Genomic DNA, 23,331 nt, shown 5'->3' with positions numbered 1-23,331 from the left:
ATGATGCTTTTATCTCTTCAGAGTATTTTGAGTGAATAAAATGTGCTTAACAGACAAACAGCACATGCTTTGATTTCTGAGTGAAAGAAAGAAAAACTGTCTCACTATATCTGACTGTTTCATCTCTCTGATATTAGACCTCTGTTGTGTTTTTGTTTATTTTTCAGCAACAGCGACAGCTGGATCTTCTGACCATCACCAACCCAGGTGAGTGTTCTTAGTTTGGCGTGTGTGTCGCTGTGTGCATGTTTACATGTATGTGATAATTATTACGGTGTGAAACTGCATGCACACAGTAAACACTACACAACAATAAAGCAAAACACCTAGCATAGTCCTTTCATGTTTTAAGTCTGCAAATAGTCCGTAACAAAAAAAGACATATCATAGCGTGCAGACGCTGCAGCAATTTTAAAATGATTTTAAATCTAGCAAACAAGCAGGAGAGCAGCAATGAGCAACAGCCAATGAAATTAGGGTGCAGTGGGTAGTGGACAAATAGGTCTATAATACCTGGAGAAAGATATCCATTACCTTCCCCATTCATCTTAATGGTTGCTGCTTGCCTGGCACATGAACCCTCAGATGTAAACGACCTGCATACAGCCATCTTTGTTAATGGGCACTGTTTAAATGTGCGCATGGCAAAAACATTCAGTCTTATAGTGTGTGTTTGGACTTATTTCTCATAACTGCCATCACCTGCAACCCAAAAGAAAACCTGCAAGAATAAGAAGCTTTTTCTTGCAACTCGTCAGCACTTCTAGGATCCTGCGTAACACCCCAGCCGTGCCTTTCCCAGAGCAGTGTGTACAGCCTGTGCTTACACGTCTCTGTGGGAAGCTGACTGTCTTCTCCATACATCTGGGTTTAGGCTGAAACTGCAGTCAGAGTTCTGGGAGAGACAGATGGGGAAGCCAGAAAGGATGCAGTCTCCATATGCCTAAAATATCTGGCTGCTCTCATACACTTTGATTAAACAATGTTTATGTAAGGCATGTGGAGAAGGCTAATTTCCCCAGCTTTGCCGGCATCTGTTACCCAAAGTGGCGCAAGACTCTACTGCTGACCTTCACAACTTCACAAAAGACATGCACGATTGCAACATGACTTTTTAGCTTACTTCATTTTGAGTTATATAATAACTCAAATTATATATTTTTCACTTGGCAGTTTTGGGGGGTAATTTTGCTGATTTCAGCTTGCAGTAAAACTACTTTTCCTCCATAAAAACCCTACAATTGTATTCTAACTGTGCACAAGCAGACTGCAGAGGGGCTCCAGAGAGCTGTTGTGCTTTTTGCTGATCTCGAATTGACTTCCCAAATGCGGTTATTAAAACTAACCATTGAAAGAACAACTACTAAACCACTCTTCAGATCAACAGCCTACAGATGGGCTTAATGACTTATTGAGGTGAACGGGGTATTTTAGTTGCTATAAATGAAGAATCACCTCTGTAAATGAGCTCATCCATCCATGTCTCTCTTCATAAACCTGCTGCTAGGATACTTATTAGGATTCCATGTGTGGAGTGTCTGTGAGACCGTGGTGACCTCTGACATGCGTTTGTCCATGATGAGTGTGACGGAAGCTTGTTTTCCTGCTATATGGAACACAGCTTGCACTCTTAGATGACTGAGACAGATACAGCAACAGCACATTGGACAAACAGACCTATCCATGTCAAATCAAATCAAATCAAATCAAATCACTTTTATTGTCACACAACCATATACACAAGTGCAATAGTGTGTGAAATTCTTGGGTGCAGTTCCGAGCAACATAGCAGTTGTGACAGTGATGAGACATATACCAATTTACAATAAACATCAGATTTACACAACACAATTTAAAATCTAATATACACATAATTACACGCAACACAATATACAAATAATAACATACAATGTACATTATACAATACACACAATATAGAATACACATTATACAAAAATAAATAGTATATATGAAATGTACAGTAGGTTGTATTGTACTGTATTGACATTCAGGCTGTCGGTTGATAGTCAGTTGCAAGTGTGTTGTTAAGAGAGATATAATTATGACAGTCCAGTGTGAGATAATAAGATTAATAAAGTGCAGTGCTGATGTATATTGATCATGAGAGATCAAGAGTTCAAAAGTCTGATTGCTTGGGGGAAGAAGCTGTCATGAAGTCGGCTGGTGCGGGTGCTGATGCTGCGATACCGCCTGCCTGATGGTAGCAGTGAGAGCAGCCCATGGCTCGAGTGACTGGAGTCTCTGATGATCCTCTGAGCTTTTTTCACACACCGCCTAGTATATATGTCCTGGAGGGAGGGAAGCTCACCTCCGATGATGTGTCTGGCAGTTCTCACCACCCTTTGCAGGGCTTTGCGGTTGTGGGCGGTGCTATTGCTGTACCAGGTATTGATGCAGCCAGTCAGGATGCTCTCTACAGTGCTGATGTAGAACCATGTGAGGATGTGGTGGCTCATTCCAAACTTCCTCAGCCATCTCAGGAAGAAGAGGCGCTGATGAGCCTTCTTCACAATGGCCTCAGTGTTGACAGACCATGTGAGTTCCTCAGTGATGTGGACACCCAGGAACTTGAAGCTGTTGACTCTCTCCACTGGTGCTCCATTGATGGTGATGGGGCTGTGTTCTCTTTCTCTTCTCCTGAAGTCCACCACAAGCTCCTTTGTCTTACTGTTGTTGAGGGAGAGGTTTTGCTCCTGACACCAGTGTGTCAGATTGTGCACCTCCTCTCTGTAGGCTGTTTCATCATTGTCAGTGATCAGACCTACCACCGTCGTATCATCAGCAAACTTAATGATGGCATTGGAGCTGTGTGTTGCCACACAGTCATGTGTGTACAGGGAGTACAGGAGTGGGCTGAGAACACAGCCCTGTGGGGCTCCAGTGTTGAGGGTCAGTGATGAGGAGATGTTGCTGCCCATTCTAACCACCTGGCGTCTGCTTGACAGGAAGTCCAGGATCCAGCTGCACAGCAAGCTGTTTAAGCCCAGAGCCCGGAGTTTCTCATCAAGCTTGGAGGGCACTATGGTGTTGAATGCTGAGCTGTAGTCTACAAACAGCATTCTCACATAAGTGTTCCTTTTTTCCAGGTGGGAGGGAGCAGTGTGTATTGTAGATGCAATGGCATCATCAGTGGAGCGGTTGTTGCGGTAAGCAAACTGCAATGGGTCCAGTGACGGAGGCAGCACAGAGAAGATGTAATCTCTGATTAGTCTCTCAAAGCATTTGCTGATGATGGGGGTCAGAACAACAGGACGCCAGACATTTAAGCAAGTGATTTTGGATTGCTTTGGTACAGGCACAATGGTGGATGTTTTAAAGCATGTGGGGACTACAGACAAAGAGAGGGAAAGGTTGAAAATGTCTATAAAAACACCAGCCAGTTGGTCCACGCAAGCTCTGATGACGCGGCCTGGAATGCCATCTGGACCCGCGGCTTTACAGATATTCACCCGTCGGAAGGATCAGGTTACATCCGCTACAGAGACGGAGAGTGAACTAACCTCTGTAGCTTCGGCCGCGAGAGCTCTCTCCACGAGGGCGGTGTTATTTCCCTCGAAACGTGCATAAAAAGTATTTAGCTCATCCGGGAGAGAGGCAGCGGTGTTCACGGCAGAGTTTTTATTCCCTTTAAAGTCCGTGATGACATTAATTCCCTGCCACATGCTTCTAGAGTTGGTGGTGTTAAACTGTCCTTCAATGTTGTTCCTGTACTGGCTTGTTTATGCTCCTCCGTGTTCCCGGAATTAAAAGCGGAGGTCCGCTCATTAAGTCCCGCACGAACATCGCTATTAATCCAAGGTTTCTGGTTCAGGTAGATCCGTATTGTTTTGGACGGAACAACATCCTCTACACACTTTCTGATGAAACACGTGATGCTATCAGCGTAAAGCTCGATGTCGTCATCATAGGCGGACCAGAACATCTCCCCAGTCCGCGTGATCAAAACAGTCTTGTAGCACAGAGTCTGATTGGTCCAACCAGCACTGGATCGTTCTGAGGGTGGGTGCTTCCTGTTTCAGTTTCTGCCTGTAAGCGGGCAGAAGCAGAACGGAAGAGTGGTCCGATTTGCCAAATGGTGGGCGGGGGAGGGATTTGTAGCCATCCCGAAAGGGAGAGTAGCAATGGTCCAAAACCCGGTCCCCTCGTGTGTTAAAACTGATGTGTTGGTGGTATTTTAGTGCGATTGATTTGAGATTGGCTTTGTTAAAATCCCCGGTCACAATGAACGCGGCCTCAGGGTGCGTGGTTTCTTGCTTGCTTATAATCCCATACAGTTCCTTGAGTGCCTGGTCTGTGTCGGCTTGTGGCGGGATGTACACAGCTGTGATAATGACCGCTGTAAATTCCCTCGGTAGCCAGAATGGTCGACACAGAAGCATGAGAAATTCCAGATCAGGAGAGCAGAAAGACTTGATAGAATGTACGTTCCTCTGAACACACCAGGATTTGTTGATCATAAAACATACACCACCACCTCTGCTTTTACCTGAGAGGTCTTTCGCTCTGTCCGCTCAGTGCACAGAGATCCCCGTGGGTTCGATAGCTGAGTCTGGAATCTCCACAGACATCCAAGTTTCTGTTAGGCAGATAATGCAGCAGTCCCTCATCTCTCGTTGGAAAGAGATCCACGCTCTCAGCTCAGAGCTTGTTGTCCAGAGACTGAACATTTGCCAGTAGAATACTGGGTAGCGGGGGTCGATTTGCGTGACGTCTTACTCTGAGGAGAACGCCGGCTCTGTTTCCCCTTTTCCTTTTGCGTTTCCGTGGCCGGGCTGCCCAGACAAAGGGCTCTGCTGGTGTGTTTGTAAACAGCGGGTCAGCATTGAGGAATTTGAAGTCCGGTTTACGGTGTGTAATTGCAGAACCATTCTCCAAAAGTGTTTGTCTGTCATAGACAATAAGGCAGACAACATCCAAGACAAAAAACATAAGAATTGTAAACAAAACAAACAAAAAACTACAATGTTGTTTCAGAGCTCGCAACGCAGAAGCCATACTCGGCGCCATCTTGAGTGTGTCAAGCATATATTACATAAGGTGTGTGTGAGCACAGTGGGGTTTCGAAAGTCATTTGTTTCTTAGGATCTTAGTATTTGACATGTCCCTCTTGCTTTTGCTTTAATGACGGGATGCACTCAAGCTGGCATAGACTCTACAAGTTTGTGCAAAACTTGATGATCCATGTTATCCCAACTTGATTTGAGAATGTTCCAAAGAGTATCTTAAGTGCTCCAATGGAAGCAAGGTAATCAGAGCTTTTTTACAAAATGGTAAACATGGTCAATGTCACATATTTGTTCATTTGATTAGTGAACAAGAAATAAGGCAGAATCGTAAACATTTCTTTTTCAGTTTACTTCATAATGTTTCTTTGTTTTAAAATCCTTAAACTTTTTTTATTTTCAGGTTAAATTAGATTTTCAATCTCAGATTTTCAATGTGGACACCAAATTCTGAACCCCACTAAATGTGTGTGGAGATGTTTCAGTATGACAGATGGAGAAATGAAAATAATCCTATAGTCCTTAATGAGATCAAGCCATGTCTGTGCCCTTGGAGGTCTTTTTTGAGAACTCCGAGGGCCAAGCCCTCAGTCGGAACCTGCTATTCCTGCTCTCCTCTTGTTGAGGCCCGGTAGATCAGTGGTGAGGGGGGTCTCCGTACCCAAGCCCCTCATTAGCTCTTCTGTGTGAGGAGTGCTTCCCACTCAACCCCTGCCAGACCTTCTTTAATTGGACACTTGAGCAGTATGATGTGAATCTGGCTCCACTGAAGCCTGACATTTCAAACAGCTGACCTTTCTCAGGCCAGAACAGCTAAAGAATGATTAGCCTCGCCCACAGTTCCCATCACAATGCAGAACAGCTAAACACTATGTACACTTTGAAAAATTAGCAATTCCAACAGTGCTTACAAGCCAGCAAAATAAAAGTGTTTATCTTGGTTTTTGACTTTGGTTCTGTTTAAATTAAGTCTAGGCAGCTTACTGTCATTACACTCAACACGCATCTTGTTTTTTGTCACCTCTGTACAAGTATCAAGACATAACACAATACCATCTTCGCAGTGTAAAGGCCGCTATACTTCCTTAAAAGTTTTTTGATTGACATCAGAGACTATTTAGCAGAGATGGGCCACTTTTATTAAAATCAATCAGAGAAATTGGAATGCCCAATGAGCCAATCACCTGGGGCCTGGGTAGCTCAGTGAGTACTGACGCTGACTACCACCCCTGGAGTCGTGAGTTCGAATCCCGGGTTTGCTGAATGTGCAATGATGTGATGAATATTAGCGTCTGTCTGCTGCGAGCCTCTGATGCATTGCAAGAGATGTGAAGAATGTGAGCTGCTCTCTGAAGGTGGTGTATTTGGACACAAGCAGGAAGGAGAAATGCATTATACCATAATAACTGCGATCACGAGCCTGTAAAGATGTAAATTATACGTCATCACATGTCAGAATGCAAATATTACAACAAAATCATCACTATAGGTTAAATTTTGAATGAGAAACATTCTAAGGCATCGTTCACACTGAACATGTATTTTCTAAAACATTGTGCAACATGTCTTGAGACTCCTGTGTTCTGCTCTATTTGTTGCACAGTGTGTAGCTTTTTTAGCTAATTTTTTAATGCATTTGGTTTGAACAGCCCTTAACAATGTCAAGACAAGAGGAGATTTTCAAATGGCATTGCGTGCTTTGCATTAACCAGGTACCCTGGATTTTAAGACTGCTTGCTCTGTCTGTAGCTGGGACATCACACTGTTCGCCATCAGAAGAAGTAGTCTTTATTTTTTGTCACATTATACATGTACAGTGAAATACTTTTTTCGCATATCCCAGCTAAGCTGGGGTCAGAGTGCAGGGTCAGCCATGATACAGCACCCATGAAGCACATAGGGTAAAGGGCCTTGGTCAAGTGCCCAACAGTGGCATCTTGGCAGTGCTGGGGCTTGAACCCCCAACCTTCTGGTCAGTAACCCAGAGCCTCAACCACTGAGCCACCACTGCCCCAGACTCGGCTACAGACGCAAACGCAGCCAGAGGAAGGGAAAATGTTCACGTTCAATGTGTAACCCCTTCTCCTCAGAGCTGGACATCAAGGTGCAGACTCCTGACGGCCAGCCCCCAAGGTGAAAATAATGCACTCTGCTAATACAAATGAATAACAGAACCGTTCAAAATCTCCTGTGAAGGGTGATGCAGTAATGTACAGCTATAGGCAATATTAAGTCATGGCTGCCACAGACCACTTACACTCTGTCAAACAGGAGAAACCATGCAAAATCATTTGAGGTAGTCTACAGTTATTTTAAGTTGTTTTGAAGTTGTACATTACTGTATTTTAATGGATTTATTTATTACATGTAAAGAAAGAAAGAAAGAAAGAAAGAAAACAAACAGGGGAAAGAACGTTTCATAATTTAAATAATTTTCAGTCTCCATTTATGTCACCCCTACTCAAAGGGTTTGAAGGGGCTGACTGCACACCACTGCTATTTTCAGAGATGGAATGGAGTCTGTATGTTAACCAATTCTAGCTATGGGGGGACAGTGTGTTTGGAGCTTAGAGGGTGTCCACGGCAGGAAAATTGAGTTCAGCCATCTTTTCGGAAAGGCTATTGTCGATCTATTGATTTGGATGCCCTTTTCATATCTGCAGGCTTCTTTGCGTTATTGTTCAGCTGGACAATTAACTTTGCTTGGCTGGTGTTTAGTCTCTGTGTCACTGCCCCCCCCCATGGTTGCCATCTCAGCAGCGTCACAGAAAAAAGGTCAATTACATTCATGATACTTGGAGAGATGTGCAAGCTCACTGCTCTGAGAACACATAATAAACAACCTTCAGATTTCCTCAAACGCTGGGAGCTTTTGTTCTCTGGGTACGTTTCTGTTAGACACACACACGCTCACATGCGTGCTCTCATGTATTCGTCTGTGTTTATATATGTAAATCATCACTGTGATAAGCCCAAGGTTCACAGTCAGGGGAAAAAGCGCTCAAAGTCGTCAGCTGATCTTTTTTGGCGTTCAATCTGAAAATCGCACAGCTCAAAGCATGAAAAGTTGATTACTTAACACTTTTTTCTATAATTGCTTTTTTGTTTTTAAGGGGTCATGGCATACTTTTTTTTAATAATTTTATTATCTTCCCTGAAGTCCACTGATAAAACAAGCATAATTTAGTCATATATGATCATTTTCCACCCTGTCTCGAGCCCTCTGTCTGAAACACTCGGTTTTGGCCTAAGCACCTTTTAAAACTTCAACATAAATGCCCACTGATATGATTGGCTAACAACGGGCAGCCCTTCCAATACAGCCATATTTGAAACTCATTCGGAAGAGAATGGACAAGCTCCTCAACATTATAAAACTAAATTGCAGGGTTTATACATGGCACACATCCAACACATTGCATCCAAATATATATTAAACTGTTCAACTCTAGCACAACTATTAACACTCAGTACCATAAACCATCAAAAAATCATGACATTTGAAATATTCATGAATGAAACGGTTTACTTGCGTCTTTTTGCAATCGCGTCCAAGTGTTTTTAACTGCCCCATCCTTCAATAATAGTTCCTTTGCAAAGCTTAAATCATATTAAGACTGGTTCACAAGCAATCCACGCTGATATGAGCCAAAAAAAAAACATACAGTTCACGCTGATATGAGCTGGAAAAAAATGCACATACATAGTCCAAAGCAAGGTGAATAGACGCACACACATTCAGTATTACACCACTGTAAATGCATCAAAACAGTCAAAGGCATCCATTTAGTGCATGTTTATATACACCAACAATTAAAAGTATCATAGATGAGCTCAAGAAAGTGTCCAGAATGAGTTTGTGCTCAAAGCAGCAGGACCAAGAGCAGCTGATGAAACTGAATAGGCTCTCCTTTTCAGAGTTGTAACTTGACACTGCTTCTTTTAAAAGTTGTGCAAGATACATGACAAAGGTCAAAGATGTCTGTATAGTGCATGTTTATATACGAAAATAATACAAAATAGTCCAGATGGGTCCTCTTTGGTGTTCAGGAATATTTATGCCACACAAGGCCTGTCTGTCCGGCTCTCTCTCAGTTTACGAACTGAAGCACCAGTGGGTGGGGCCCAGGGTGCAATGACGTAAAGTAGGCTTTGATGTTTTTTTGCTATAGAGGCGGTCATTATTAATGGGCCCACTAGTGACATTGGGAAGTCGCGGAGGTTGAGAATGAGGCATTTTTGCAGCTTGGTTTCGATAAATGCTTTTATTGCTCTGGGGATTAAGTTTTGAGTTCTGAAATTTACAGTATGTTTTTATAGTAGAATGACCTTTTATATGTCAAAATATCAAGGACAATTTGATTCTTTGATTTTAATATTTTAATGTTGTTTTTTTTTTCATTGTTATGATTAATTTTTTGTGACAGATCACTAGCTCTCTCTATGAAGGAGGAAGTGAGGGCCGGGTAAACTGTACAACGTAAGTCTTTATTTTCTACTTTTCAGTGTAACGCAAAATGGTTTGCTTTTCAGCACAACAGATGAACACACAGATCAACACGGCTGCGTTCGTCTCTTTCCCTTTTATCCCTCTCCAGATCTCACTGCAACACAAAACAGCTGTTAAAGATAATTTCCCACAGGTGTCAATCCTTACCGCTCTTCATCTCCCGGCCTCATTCTACACAGACATCGTCCGGCCATGCCCCCATCACCACATACCCCCATCACCCAACTCAGACCGGGGAGCCATCCAGCCTGTCACTGTGGGATTCTTCTATTACCCCGATATCCAGCATGGCCTTTAATTATTCCTGAACCACTTTGTGGTGATGGGGGCAAGGTTGAGCAATGTCTGTGGAGAGTAAGGCCGAGAGAGTGAGTACGGAAAGGGTTGACACCTGTGGGAAATCACCTCTAACAGCTGTTTTGTGTTTGCATTGAGAGTGGAGAGGAATTTAAAGGGCAATCCAGTCCGTCGGATGGGAGAGAGAGAGCGACACATGATCCTGACTGTGTGTGTGTTTGTCTGCTGGAAAGTAAGAGCTTTGTGATACACTGGAGCATGTAAAAAATAAAGATTTCACTATTCACTATTCACCTGTCCCCACTTCCTCCTTCGTTCAAGGGCTAGAGACTTGTCACACGCTTCTTTTTTGTGCTCAGATAATCATTAGGGACGACTAAGTATCATTACCCCTGGGGCCGTTTCGATATGGTGCTCTATGAGATTCAAACGACTGGGAAGAGGCAAGAACACGTTGGAGAATTCTACTTGCAACCTGGCAACCTCCGTGACTTGGGATGGTGAGAGGTGGTCTCCACAAGTGACCGTGACTCGTTCTGTGGCTTTTAAGTTCACCTCCGGTCCGAACTCCTCCATCTCCGGAACCACTGTCCCCAAAGTTACGGGGACGCCTCTATCCACGGTTTTAGGAGGTTGAGGTAGTAAATCTGACGTGCTCCACCTCTATCCATTTGTTTCACCTCATAATCGATTTCCCCAACTCGCCGTGTGACCTCAAAGTGTCCTTTCCACTTGATGAGTAATTTAGAGCTTGATTTGGGGAGCAATACAAGGACTTTATCTCCCGGTGTAAATTCCTGTAGTCAAGTACCCCTATTATAAAGCCGGCTTTGATATTCTTGAGCCTGGAGCAAATTCTCCTGTGTTAATTGCCCCAGTGTGTGGAGTTTTGCTCTAAGAATGTATTATATTTCAGTTTTGCTGTTTGAAGGTCCCTCCTCCCAATTTTCCCGTAGGACGTCGAGCACGCTGCGCGGTGTATGCCCATACAATAATTAAAATGGGGAGAACCCCATGAAGGCTTGCGGGACCTCTCGTACTGCAAATAATAGGAGCTCAAGACACTTTTCCTAATTGCGAGCGTCTTTGTGCACAAACTTACGAATCAAATTCTTTGTCTGATTAAATCGTTCAACCAAGCTGTCTGCTTGGGGGTGGTAAACACTGGTCTGAATCGATTTAATCCCCAGTCATTTGTACAGTTCGCGTAGTGTACATGACATAAACGTAGTGCCCTGATCAGTGAGGATTTCTTTCAGAGTCCCCAATCTGGAGATAATTCTTAAGAGTGCCTCCACAACACTTCATGCTGAAATGTTGCGCAGAGGTACTGCTTCCGGATATCGCATTGCGTAGTGCACCAGAACCAACACAAAGCGATGCCCACGTGCCGTCTGCTCTAATGGCCCAATGAGGTCCATACCAATTCCTTCAAAGGGGACCTCGATCAACGGAAGGGGGCGCAATGGTGCTCTTGGGGTGGCCGGCGGATTCACCAGCTGATATTCACGGCATGCCGCACACCACCTGCGAACATCCCCGTGAATGCCCGGCCATTAGAAATGGACCATTAGACGGTTCTGTGTTTTTCCTGTCCTAAGTGACCTGCCATCAGATTATAATGAGCCATCTTGAATAGCATTTCCCGACGGCTCTTCGGTACTAACAATTGGATTGCATCATCTTTTGTCTGAGTGTCCTGTGTCACTCGATACAACCGATCCTTGATCCAAAAATACAGATATGCGAGTGCAATGTCTGGCTGGAGGCATTGACCATCAATCACTTTCACTTGGTTGAAGGTGTGCCTAAGGGTCTTGCGTCTGCTCCAGAGGGAAATCCCCTGCAGGGAATCCTCTAAGGGCTGGGGAAGCCGAGACTTCCCCCTCCCTTACGTCCTCCTTATGTGGAGCTGAAGTAGATGGCCCTGGCACCACCTCCCCAGCCAGCAAATCACACACCACACACCAATACCCTTTTGGGGATTGAGAATGGAGAGGGTTAGGGAAAACCTGTGGGTTGAAAGGTCCACGGGACCGGGGAATTGGTTTTGGGGACATAAATCCCCGTTTCCGGGGAACCGGAACAGGATGAGGGAAGGAGAGGGGGAGGGAGGAGAGGGAGAGAGAGAGAGAAGAAGAGGGCTCGCCAGCCCCGAATATGCCGCCATATGGTCCTCAGCCAGCTGGACCGCCCCATCCAGCAATGCCGGTCGGTGGCACTGGACCCACTCCTCTTTCCCTTTCGGTAGCCGGGCGATGAATTGTTCCAGCACCACCAGATCAAGTACCTCCTCGCCATCGCGATCTTCAGCCAGCAGACACCCTCGGCAGGTGTCACAGAGCTGTACGAACGGGCGGCCAAGCTCGCCGAGTGTCAGCGAGCAGAAGTGTTGGCGATGTTTCTCTGGGCTTCGGCCGACCCGTTGCAGGATGGCTTTCTTCAGATCTTCATACACCAGGAGGTTGGACGCAGGTAGTTGTTGGGCCGTGAGTTGGGCTTCCCCAGACAACAGCAGCACGAGGCGGGCCGCCCACTGAGTGCTGGGCCAGTTCCATACTCCTGCTGTCCGCTCGAAGAGCTCAAGGAATGCTCTTCCAATATTGCAATATTCATCAGTGTGACGTGCGTTAAGGCCGTAGGTGGGTCCGGGGTCTGCGGCTGAAGACCCCTCCTGGTGTACCAAGCTCCGTAGCACCTACCAGTCCTCTACTTGAGCCTGGAAGAGCACCTGGAACTGCTGCTCCTGTTCCATATGCAGCTCAAGCAGAGACTGATGTTGGGCTTGGTGGATGCTGGGGAGGGTCTTGAACACTTTGGCCAGCGGCGAGGATTCCATGATGCCGTTTTCTTCCTCCACTAGCACTAGCTCTCTCTGTGAAGAAGGAAGCGAGGGCCGGGTAAACTCTACAACATAAGTCTTTATTTTTCCACTTTTCAGTGTACACAAAACAGTTTGCTTTTCAGCACAACAACTGAACACACAGATCAACACGGCTGCGTGCGTCTCTCTTTCTCTCCCCTCCGGCAGTCTGGACTGCCGTTTTATCCTTCTCCAGCTCTCAATGCAACACTAAACAGCTGTTAGAGATAACTTCCCACAGGTGTCAATCCTTACCACTCTTCCTCTCCTGGCCTCGCTCTCCACAGATGTCGCTCGGTCATGCCCCATCACCACATTTATTTATAATTTTTTTAAATTATAATATCAGTTTTCTCTTTATAGTAGTATTGGGTTCGAGTCCACCTTAGTCGATTCCGAGTCAAGTCCGAGTCTTTAAACAATCGAGTCCAAGTCGAGTTCGAGTCCAAAAGGGCCCTAGTCAGACTCAAGACCAAGTCCATAACAGGCCGAGTCTGAATTAATCTGTTCATGAATCTGAATTAAAATTGTAACCGTAAACTCAACATCAATATTTTAAGCTTATTTTAACCTTCACAACTAAGAAAAACAATTTGTCAATATAAATGCAACAAAAACACTGCATTTCATATTCAGATTTTATGATAAGTATCCTACTGAACAAACTTCAAATTGGTTTCAGAATGAAAGCATATGCTTTAGGTGTATGAAGACAAAACTGTCCTTCAATACACTTCTTATTGTGTTCTGTTAACTTTTTCAATTATTTGTTGAATTCAATTTAGTTTAGTTTTATCTAAAATTATGGGTGAAATACATGTAATTAATTAAATACATTTAATGTGTTTAATACATTTAATAAATGGTAATATTAAAACATTTAATAATGCCCATAAAATTAAACAGAAAAGAAAAACAGAAAAGAAAGAGATACCATTAGAAATGTATGTATCTTTATTCTACTACACTTCACACTTTTCAGTCCTCCTGCTGTGTCCAGGTGTAGCCTACTTCCATAAAGTTAAGATAATTTTTTTTATAACAAACTCTCCTTGAGCTGACATGTTGTTCTTTTCACATTATATTTAGTATGGATAATAGGTGAATAGAGACTTCTCCCCTCACTTGTGTTCTTCATTGTATTTTCAGACTTTTTTGCCATTGAAACGCAAGTGCCAGCTTTACAGGTAACACACAGAGGTTGCACTACAAATATGTAACGGACTGAGCTGTACAATTTCCATGGTCTATTTCATTCATCATATTAGTTTAAATATCCCTAATACGTAGCATATTTGAATTTGTCTCGATATAGTCAACATTTTCAGTTAGAAATGGCTTTGTGTAGAAACGTGAGTCTGATAAAACATTTGTTCTATTTAATAATTTGCAGAGTTGGGGACGTACTTTTAAAAGTGTACTTATGTTATTGATATTTCTGGATGAGAGTGGCAGAGCACATGTGGCGATCTCTTTCGAACACACACATACAGCACGCACGCGGGCGAGAGAGAGAGAGAGAAAGTAATTTGAAAGAGTGTGCGCTGCTGCTCTCAGCCAGAATAATCACACATAAGGACATAAATGCATGAAAACTGATGTGCAGTATCAAATACACAGAATCTATGATAGTACTAACTGTAGAGAGCACATTATTATGAAGACAAAGCCAAATCCCGGACATTTAGAGGCAATTTTGACATCCCGGCCGGATGCTTTTTTCAGGTCTGAAAAAGAGGGCATGTCCGGGAAAAAGAGGACGTATGGTCACCCTATGTTACATTATTTGTTTGCTTGTTTATTTGCCATTGCATCACAAATGCCATGGACTCGGAAAAAAATCCAGAGTCCTAAAGGCTCGAGTCCGAGTCAAGTCTGAGTAAAAATGCATCCGAGTCCGTGACAAGTCCAAGTCCATTAAATATTGGACTCGTGACTCAGACTCGAGTCCGAGTCCGAACTCGAGTACCCCAACTCTACTTTATATTTTATAGGCTATAGAGATGTTTTTTCCCCTCACCATTTCTTTATATACTGTACACTATCTGTCAAATGATCAACACAGAATAATTTAGAAACTAAATTAGTTTCTCATGAAAACCTCTTAACCCCTTAAAAACCTATTGGTCTGAAGGCCTATGCTTAAATGCATTTTTTTTACAAACAATGGGTGACCTGGGCCAGATAGTGAAGGAAAAGCAGCTAATGAGTGCCCAGCGTACAGGGAACTCCTTCAATACTGTTTTAAAAGCATCCCACGTGGTTACTTCGTGAAGTTGATTAAAGGGTGGCTACTTTGATGAAGCTCAAATATAAGATACTTTAGAATTTTTTCCTCTCTATAATTCCCATACTTTCCTATATGTTTCTTTTTTGCCATTTTTCGTTGTTTTGATGACTTATTATTACTGTAAAATGTGGAGAATAGTAATAAAGCCCAAATTTTTGTATATATTTCTCGCAAAATATATTATATTAAACAGATAGTTTTGTCTCTTAAAGGTGCACTCAGTAATTTTTTGAAAATGCCGCCTTGGATTTACACTGACACCTAGTGGCGTGGATGCAGCATCATTCAAACACAATAGTTTTTAGTTACCGATGCCATTGTGGGAATTTATTTTTCATAGTCAGCCTGGATTAATTTAACTCCTTAGTGAAAGTGTCCAATGAAAGGGTTATTACTGAGATCAAGTGAGTAGTATTCGGCTGGTCATGTGATTCTAAAATGGCAGCCCTCATGTACAGACCCTCTCCATGTAGAATAAAATGGCAATTATAAAGTTATTGATATGTCTGGAGTCATCATCTCACGTGAGTGGTCAGGATTTGAAACGTGTTTGAAAATATCTTTTCATTTCTTTAGAAGTAACATTTTTTAAATAAGGAAAAAATTACTAATTGCACCTTTAAATCTGATTGGATGAGAAATGTACAATATCACCTACAGTTAGGTGATGAACTTCATTTCTTGGCAGAATTATTTATTGTTATTGTTATTAATGATGAACTGGGTGCCTTTCACCATATTACTTTTTTAAGTCGCATTGCACATTATTTTACCATGGTTACACTGTGGTTTATTGCTTTAATATATCTTACCATCAGAATATTTGGCCTAATGCATTGGAATGTCACACATTAGATGAATCTCCTCTTTTGTGTTCACTGGCCACTGTGGCCCTCTATAATTAATGCTCCTCTATAATCTGCCAGTTTCTCTGCTCTGACTGGGTGAAAGTGTCTCTGAGTGTTTTCTTGGCCATTTCTGTGCTGGTGTCTGTATGGCATCCAACAGTAAAACAGGTCTGATTCTGATGGTCTCTGGACTGGGGCCCTGTGGCCAGACACCCTGCTGTTTGTGCTTTTGTGCCTCGCCACAGAAACTCTGGGCCAAAGCAGTAACTGGACAGCTGCACCTCACAGTGGCCAAAACCTGCACCAGTTAGATCTGCTTCTAATGTAGCAGAGGGACCAGGCTTGGTATAGAGAGCGAGATCAAGGAACAGAGAGTGGAATATGTAGTTAAAAATACAGAAAGCGAGATGGGGAATTATAGACAACAAGAGAGAAATGTTTCTTATAACCCATTATTATAACTATAAAACACAATCAGAGAGTTAAACAAAGTAGCAATAGTGGAAACAACACTCTGTATCACTGGATCTTTTTTTTACTAATAATTGTATTCTTATGTGTACTAGTGTTCTTACAAAACAGGTACCTACACACACAAATTGATGGAATACAGTCAACAGGAATGCATATTTTATTAACTCCACACCCTATCCCGAAAGCCCAACCCTAAACCTAACCATCAATGGAGTCAAATGTAATTTTAGTGCAAAAAAAAACAACAAAAAAAAACAGATGAGACTTGTGACAGAAATCAAGTATTTATCTGCAGCGCTTTTCATGTGGAGTTCAAAGCGGTGCTTGACGCTGGCATTGGAGCCCTGAAGCAAATCATGAATGCGGCTTTACGATTGCTTTAACAAAGTGGATATCCACAGTCTGCCAGCTGATTAATATTGTGGAGGATGATATTTTAAGAGAATTAATGCCCATAGCAATTAATATGCAACCTATGAAGCGGCTAGTTCTTTTAATTAATAATTAATATTATTTTATCATTGTATTCATTAAATCTCCTTTATAGTATATATTTATATCTGGATATTTTGTCTTAACATCCTGATCAGCGACTTTATTTATGAAGGGTGGCTAAAAGTGAATACCAGTGAATGAATATAATGAACAGCGGTTGGGTGATTCCACACAGAGAGTAACAGGGGTAGAGAAGAGATAGAGAAACCAAAATGTCTATTTGCTTGCCTTATGCAGTCTATTTTCCAGTTGATTTTTTTCCAAATGCATACAAAGTAGCATAGCGAAAGGGCTGTGAGCCTGTTAATAAAGAAAGAATAAGAACGTTAATGTAGTCGGTGAAGATAGAGAAAGAATGGAGAGAGATAGGGTGTGCCTCTAGCATGGCTTGGAAAATATTTATAAAATATGCATCATTAAACCATTATTTAAAAACATGTCTGGAGCCCAGCCTTGAAGCTTTTCAACAACTAATGCCTCTAGTTAATATCCCCAGCCATGCAAATATCACAATTTCACGCCTTCCTCACATAATCAGCCATGGGTTTTTCTGTTTGCCATGAGAAAAACAAAACAACACTCTAAAGATACTAAATGAAAATGCAGTGTGCTGTTTGCTATTAACTTGTATTTCTCTTTTCATGGCTTGCCGTTTGTATGTGTGTGTTTGTGTGCGTGAGAAATGGAGGAACCTATATGGGAAAATGTAAATAGTATTTTAACAGCCCTTCTACGGAGACGAGCTAGACAGCGAGGACTATTTTTTCGTCACCAGGGCCATTGCCGTTGCCAAGTGCAGCAAATCCATAAGGAGAAAAAGAGTGAAATTTCATGTCAGAGGGCCTTTTGTTATTTCCTGTAAGAGAGTGTGTAATAGAGGTTCAGAAGAGGACCCTCTGTTACCGATTGAGTGAGTTAGTTCAGAAAGAGAAGAGAGGGACAGAAAGGACAAAGAAATAGCAATAGAGAAAAAGAAACATGGATTATCCTGTAAGATTTCATCATTAAAACACTGAACTACCCCCGCTTGTTCTCTGGCAGTTTCTTTCGTTCTCGGCTACTAGCTTTGTTGGAGTCTTGATTTGGTTACCTGGTTACCGCCAGGCTTCATTTGCAGGATCACTTCATTAGTCCCTTTCCTGGTGAAAAGGTGGCATGCATTGGTGTGTATATTTATGTTTGTTTCGGCTCAACAAAAAGCGGTTTACTCGCACAATCCACCTGCCATTGCCCTCTTATCGGATCCACCCACATACAATCAAAATGTTTGCTGTAGCGATGGCCAACTATATGCCTCGATTTCACCGCTGTCATATTAGCACACCTAGTGGACGATAAATTAGCTACTCTGGGTAAACATTGTGTCACTTCCCATTAGTGCTGAAGAGCCAAGACTGCTTAGAGGATGGAGACCAGAATGACAAGAATTTCTCTTGAAGTGTGATGTCACGCTGCGAGTTTGTCAGGCCTTCTTGTTACCAGATGTCTTATCTAATAGCAAATGAGCCTGAGTGTCTCAAACATTAGCTGAAAAGGCCTTTGTATTGTTTACCAAAATATCAGCTCAATGAGGTAGTGTATTAAGTGGCCTTCAGTGAAGAAACACCATAAAAGTATAAAATATTTATTTATTTTGTATTTTACTGTTGAAAATTATATTTTAAAGACCCTATTAAATCGGTTTGACAAGTGACTTTTCTTTTCCTATTGAAACAGGAAGTTGGGGCAGTACTCTTCGATATGATTTGCAAACATGCATTGCTACCTGCTATTGCTAGTCAGAAGCAGGTGGTATTAGGGGGAGGGACATTCTCATTAGAGATACTAGAGAGCATTTTATTGGAAAAAATGAGCTCACCAATATTTTTGGTCTGTTTTCCTGAATGAGACAGACTGTAAATTTGTACATTTTTTCAACTTTTAGGAGTACACTGTCATATAGATGGCCTCACACAGGGTCAGATTGGGAAACAAAATTTTACTGTTTTTGACAAATTGCTGTTTTTCAATTGTTTTTTTGTTTTGTTTTTTTAACATCTCAATTTTAAAAGAACTTCAGCTGTTACAAACCCATCTCAGGATGCCTGTATTCTGTTCTAATTGTGGCGCTACATCTTTCTTTTTTCTTAGCGCAAGAATGTGCTCGGTGTAAATGGTCTTTTTCTCTTTTGAATCATCTTTAAGTGATGACAAAGCTTGGTGTGTGACACATTTAGGAAAAAGGAAAAGGGGAGCATTTTTATTTTCAAAATTAAATATATTGCATAAAATAATATGATATTTTAAAGGAGATTTGTTCATTTAATTGGCTATTTTTCATTTATTTATTTTGTGATTTTTATCTACATAAAAGTGGAATGTTTAATTTTGCCAACTCTAAATTGACAATCTATATCTATCTCACAAAAACATAGTGATTATATATAATCATCCTAGCTAGTGTACCCTTTATGACTGCCTTTGCAAGCTGCTTCTGACGTATCTTAATCAAACAGATGGATCCAGTAATCAGCTCTATGCAATCAAATATTCACAGTTTATCATCTGCACCCAATGAGGACAAATGAAGTGTCCACGCAGTGTGAATCGGACATTATCCAGGATGAAGGAAAAAAGCGCAGTCTAGTCTTTTATATTAATGCAGCCCAGAGATCATATTTGGAGGGTTGTGACATGATGCAGATTCTTGACCTGGCTGGATCGATATCGTTTACCCCAGAGACAGAGAGAAAGATCCTGATGAAGCACATTAAGCAGGCCCGAAGTATAAGAAACATCTCTGGAGCTCTCATTTGTTCTTTAAAAGGAAGATCAATGTCCCCCCTGCTGCCACTGGGAGAATGCACAGCGGGACATCGCACTGGCAATGATACCCCTCTAAATATTTGATGAAGTGATAGAAGAGTGGTTATACAGAATAGTTTGTGTCTGCTTGTGCTGTCAGTTTTGAAGTCTGTCTCAGGGCAACTGTGTGTATTAGTTTCGACTAGTGCCAGTCAGAGCTCTGTTTTGGGGCTACTGTTCATTTCACGCGCTATCACTTTTTTTATTGCCAACTGATGACTTCACGGCTAATCAATTATTTATGGGGCCCTAATTAAAGGACAAAATAAAGTAACGTAATTAAGGGCAGTTCAGTTAAACAAGAGGAGATCATTGCCTTGTAAGTTGTTGATCAATAGAAGATTATGGTGCCAACTTTTTCCCCACTACCCTGTGTGTTGCATCTTTATTTTAAAACATATTTCTAATGTTCTCTAAATGATCCCTGCTGTCCCTCTGTGTGCTTCACAGATTCTGGCAAAGGCAGCCGGTTTTGAGTGTGCCGTCTGGTTCTATACTTAGCCAACCAATATCAACACACACACAAACACAGATCCCCACATATACTATATATTCACACGCACACCTGGGCTAGAGTCTGTCCATCCCCTGATTGGCACAGGTGCGCTGTTTTGAATGGCTGCGTGGTAATGGCTAATGTGTTCCCAACTAATGCTTCTGTCACAGCTCCTCATGTCCATCTCTCCCCATCTTCATCACCATCCTCTTCCTCTCCCGGGCACCGACCCAAAACAGGCCTAGCGGTATTATCTCACCCAACACCCACCCTCTTTCCTATTCTAGTCACAGAGCTCCCACCTCCCTCTCCGACACGCGGCTTCATCATCCACATCATTATGGAGATTATCCCATGTCTTTTATTTAATGGTGGCTAATGTATCACCAATAAAGATGAATGAGGGGAGCTGCAAAGCTCTAATTGGAGGGACATGATGTCTGACTCTAAGCCGCTGATAATGTTGACACTGCCAAACAGTTTATGAGGCTCCATCACCACACTAAGTGTGTGCTTAGAGGTGGAGGGGTAGCAGACACTTAGTTCAAGTGCTCATTGTTTGATAGCTGCGCATGAGAGCGCATTGCAAAGCCATATTGTCATTTGAACTGTTTTCATGAGTTTTTATGTGAGATTTTCAGGGAAGGAATTCATGATTATGTTCCATCAGTTCCACACTTATCTATTTACCAGAAACCAGAAGGAGACCAAAAAATTTAACTTGGGGTGGTCCCCTGGTGTTTCTTCAAAACTAGAATACTAGAAACATAAAGAAAATGTTCTAGAAACATAATTTTTTTCAAATGATTGCGGTGATAACAACATTAGCTGGATTACAATCTAAATGTTTCAACATTTTTAGCACATTTCTAAAACTTTGACTAAAGAAAATACGAATCGTTGTGCGGTCGTATTTTCCACCCACTATATCTTGTGCATTATCTTGAGGAAGTCCACCTTGTCATGATGGAGCAGCTGAATTACCACCTTGCTTCGGGGAGAGTTTAATTTGCAGGATTGGAGCAATTGTACCTCGTTTTATAAAATGTTTCCACTGCCAGTCAAGGGCTTATGTTCGAAGAAGTGTGTGCCAAGGTCTGACCTTTCGTTGGGCCAGTCACATCAAGCTATTGCACACTCATAACATGTGCACGAATGGTCAAACCACATCACTGTTTGTGAATAAACTGTTTCCATCACCTTAAAGCGCATTATGCATAATGTGAAACTTTAGAAAATCCACCTCCTCCTAGCACATAAAATTTTAACCGAATTTTATGAGGTTATTCGCATGCCAAGTATTTCCATTCAGGATTTCTGATGCAGAATTTCAAAATGTACATAAAAATAGTTGGACGGAAACCCAGCTACTGTCCATTATCTGTCCCAGTTTTCATAAATAATCCAAATTAAATTGTTTACGTCTGAAAATTCTAAACATGCCCAAGTGCGCCTCGCTGAGAAATATACAGACAGCGATTGAGTGACAATGTCAGAATGGATCCTCATGTTCACCTCACAGTAATATAATTCTTCTTTAAATTATGATTGTTGGTACACCTAAATTACTAACATCTTTTATCTTAACTAAACCGTTGTTAGAGGTTAATTAATATGCATGCAGTTAATATGCACATGGTTTTGCTGGTATTTATCTAACACTACAGTACACTATGTTAGCTCACAATCAAACAGTTGTAAAGTTATTACATGGATGCTATGTGGAGAAATATCTTTGTCCATTTATTATGCTGATAAACGATAGTGACGAGAGAAAACATTTCATTAAGGGATTTGATAATGTAATGTATAGGTACTGTATAATGTATAGGTAATGCTTTAAGCTACCTCTTATTTATACTGTGGCACTACCATACACTATGCATTTCAGCGATGGTGACCACCATTTAAAATGTAAAAATTATAATCTATTATTTTGCCCAACATCTTACTCTTTTCTAACAATTAAATGACTCAAATGACTAATTTACTCATTTTTACAACTAAATTACAAAATGACTCATTTTAATCAATATATCAAATTTTTCTGTGAATTTTTGGTAGGGATACTGTTAGGATTGTTTGGGAGTCGTACGTGCATCTGACATAATTGTTCCATTCAAATGGGGTATATAGTGACGTGCTGTCATGTCTAGCAGCATTTTTTCTGCCGCCCCGAACTATTTTCTCTCTCACTGTGATCCCATTAATTTCTCCACATTAATGTTATTAATGAATTAGAGTTGCTGAGTGCTGATGCAGTGACACGGTCAGAGATGTAGTGTATTTAATGAATGTAGTACAGAGCAGAGATTTCAGAGTTTTAGCTGAGAATTGAGCTGATAAAGAACATGATGTAACAATGAGATAACCATTGGGCATACCCTGCACAAAAGCTCAGCTGAATCAGGTAAACAGTGTTTGTGATGTTTGTTGTCAGGTAAACATCTGGTCTCCTGTCGTTTTGTTCAAGAAACCCAAGAGAAAGAGAAAGGAGATAATAGTGTGATAAAGATATTATAAATTGTGATTAAAGAGGTGACTATGAATAGCTCAATTAATATTGTAATTTGTTTATCCAATATAGCTTTATTTGAACATCACATACAGTAGTTTGAACATAGTTTGTATGTGTGGTGGGAGGGAGGGCAGTGTAAAGGGACCCCCTGAGAGCTCTTACTCAATTCGAACACTGCTCAAGAGTTACTAAAATTGCTCACTATAACTTGCAATTCAGTCTCAAAATTCACACTCAAAACATTTTGTCCTGAACTGAGGCCACTTGAATGCATTGGTCAGGGGATCTGGGTAGTCTTTTGGAGTTGACTGTGAGTGCAGGACAAGCCAACCATTGAGGAGCAGATTAGATTAAGAATAATCCTTTCGCTGCACACTGAGCCTCTGTCTCTGCAAAGCCCACTCAATCAGACTGCATCAGTTACACCATTCTGCCCAGCAACATGCCTCGGGACCAGTCCATCCCAGGGTCTGCGGCTCAATCCATTCACTGAGACTGAGAAGTTCTCTTTACTGTCCATTTGAAGCTACTGACACAATGACTGTCATTTTGCTGATTTTGCGTTAAGCAGAATAGAGATTAGATGGAAAGAAAGTAAATTCCGTCTGTTGGCCTTACGGAGCCTGTGGTTTGACCTTGTCGAAAACCGACTTTGCCGTCTTTTCCTTCAAG

At 41.8% G+C, this 23,331-nt stretch overlaps 1 protein-coding gene across 1 annotated transcript in view; it reads left to right on the top strand.

Moving 5' to 3' along the window:
* Positions 1–23,331, top strand: part of LOC127415255 (cytosolic carboxypeptidase 6-like) — a 594,524-nt gene that overhangs the window by 407,915 nt on the left and 163,278 nt on the right. The window contains exon 6 of the mRNA XM_051653931.1: positions 168–207. Coding sequence (XP_051509891.1) covers positions 168–207 — 40 coding nt within the window. The remainder of the gene's footprint in view (positions 1–167; positions 208–23,331) is intronic.

The sequence above is a fragment of the Myxocyprinus asiaticus genome, chromosome 24 (assembly GCF_019703515.2).
Source record: "Myxocyprinus asiaticus isolate MX2 ecotype Aquarium Trade chromosome 24, UBuf_Myxa_2, whole genome shotgun sequence".
NCBI classification, from domain to species: domain Eukaryota; kingdom Metazoa; phylum Chordata; class Actinopteri; order Cypriniformes; family Catostomidae; genus Myxocyprinus; species Myxocyprinus asiaticus.
The sequence above is the reverse complement of the archived record's forward strand: the minus strand, read 5'-3'. Positions and strand labels throughout refer to the sequence as shown.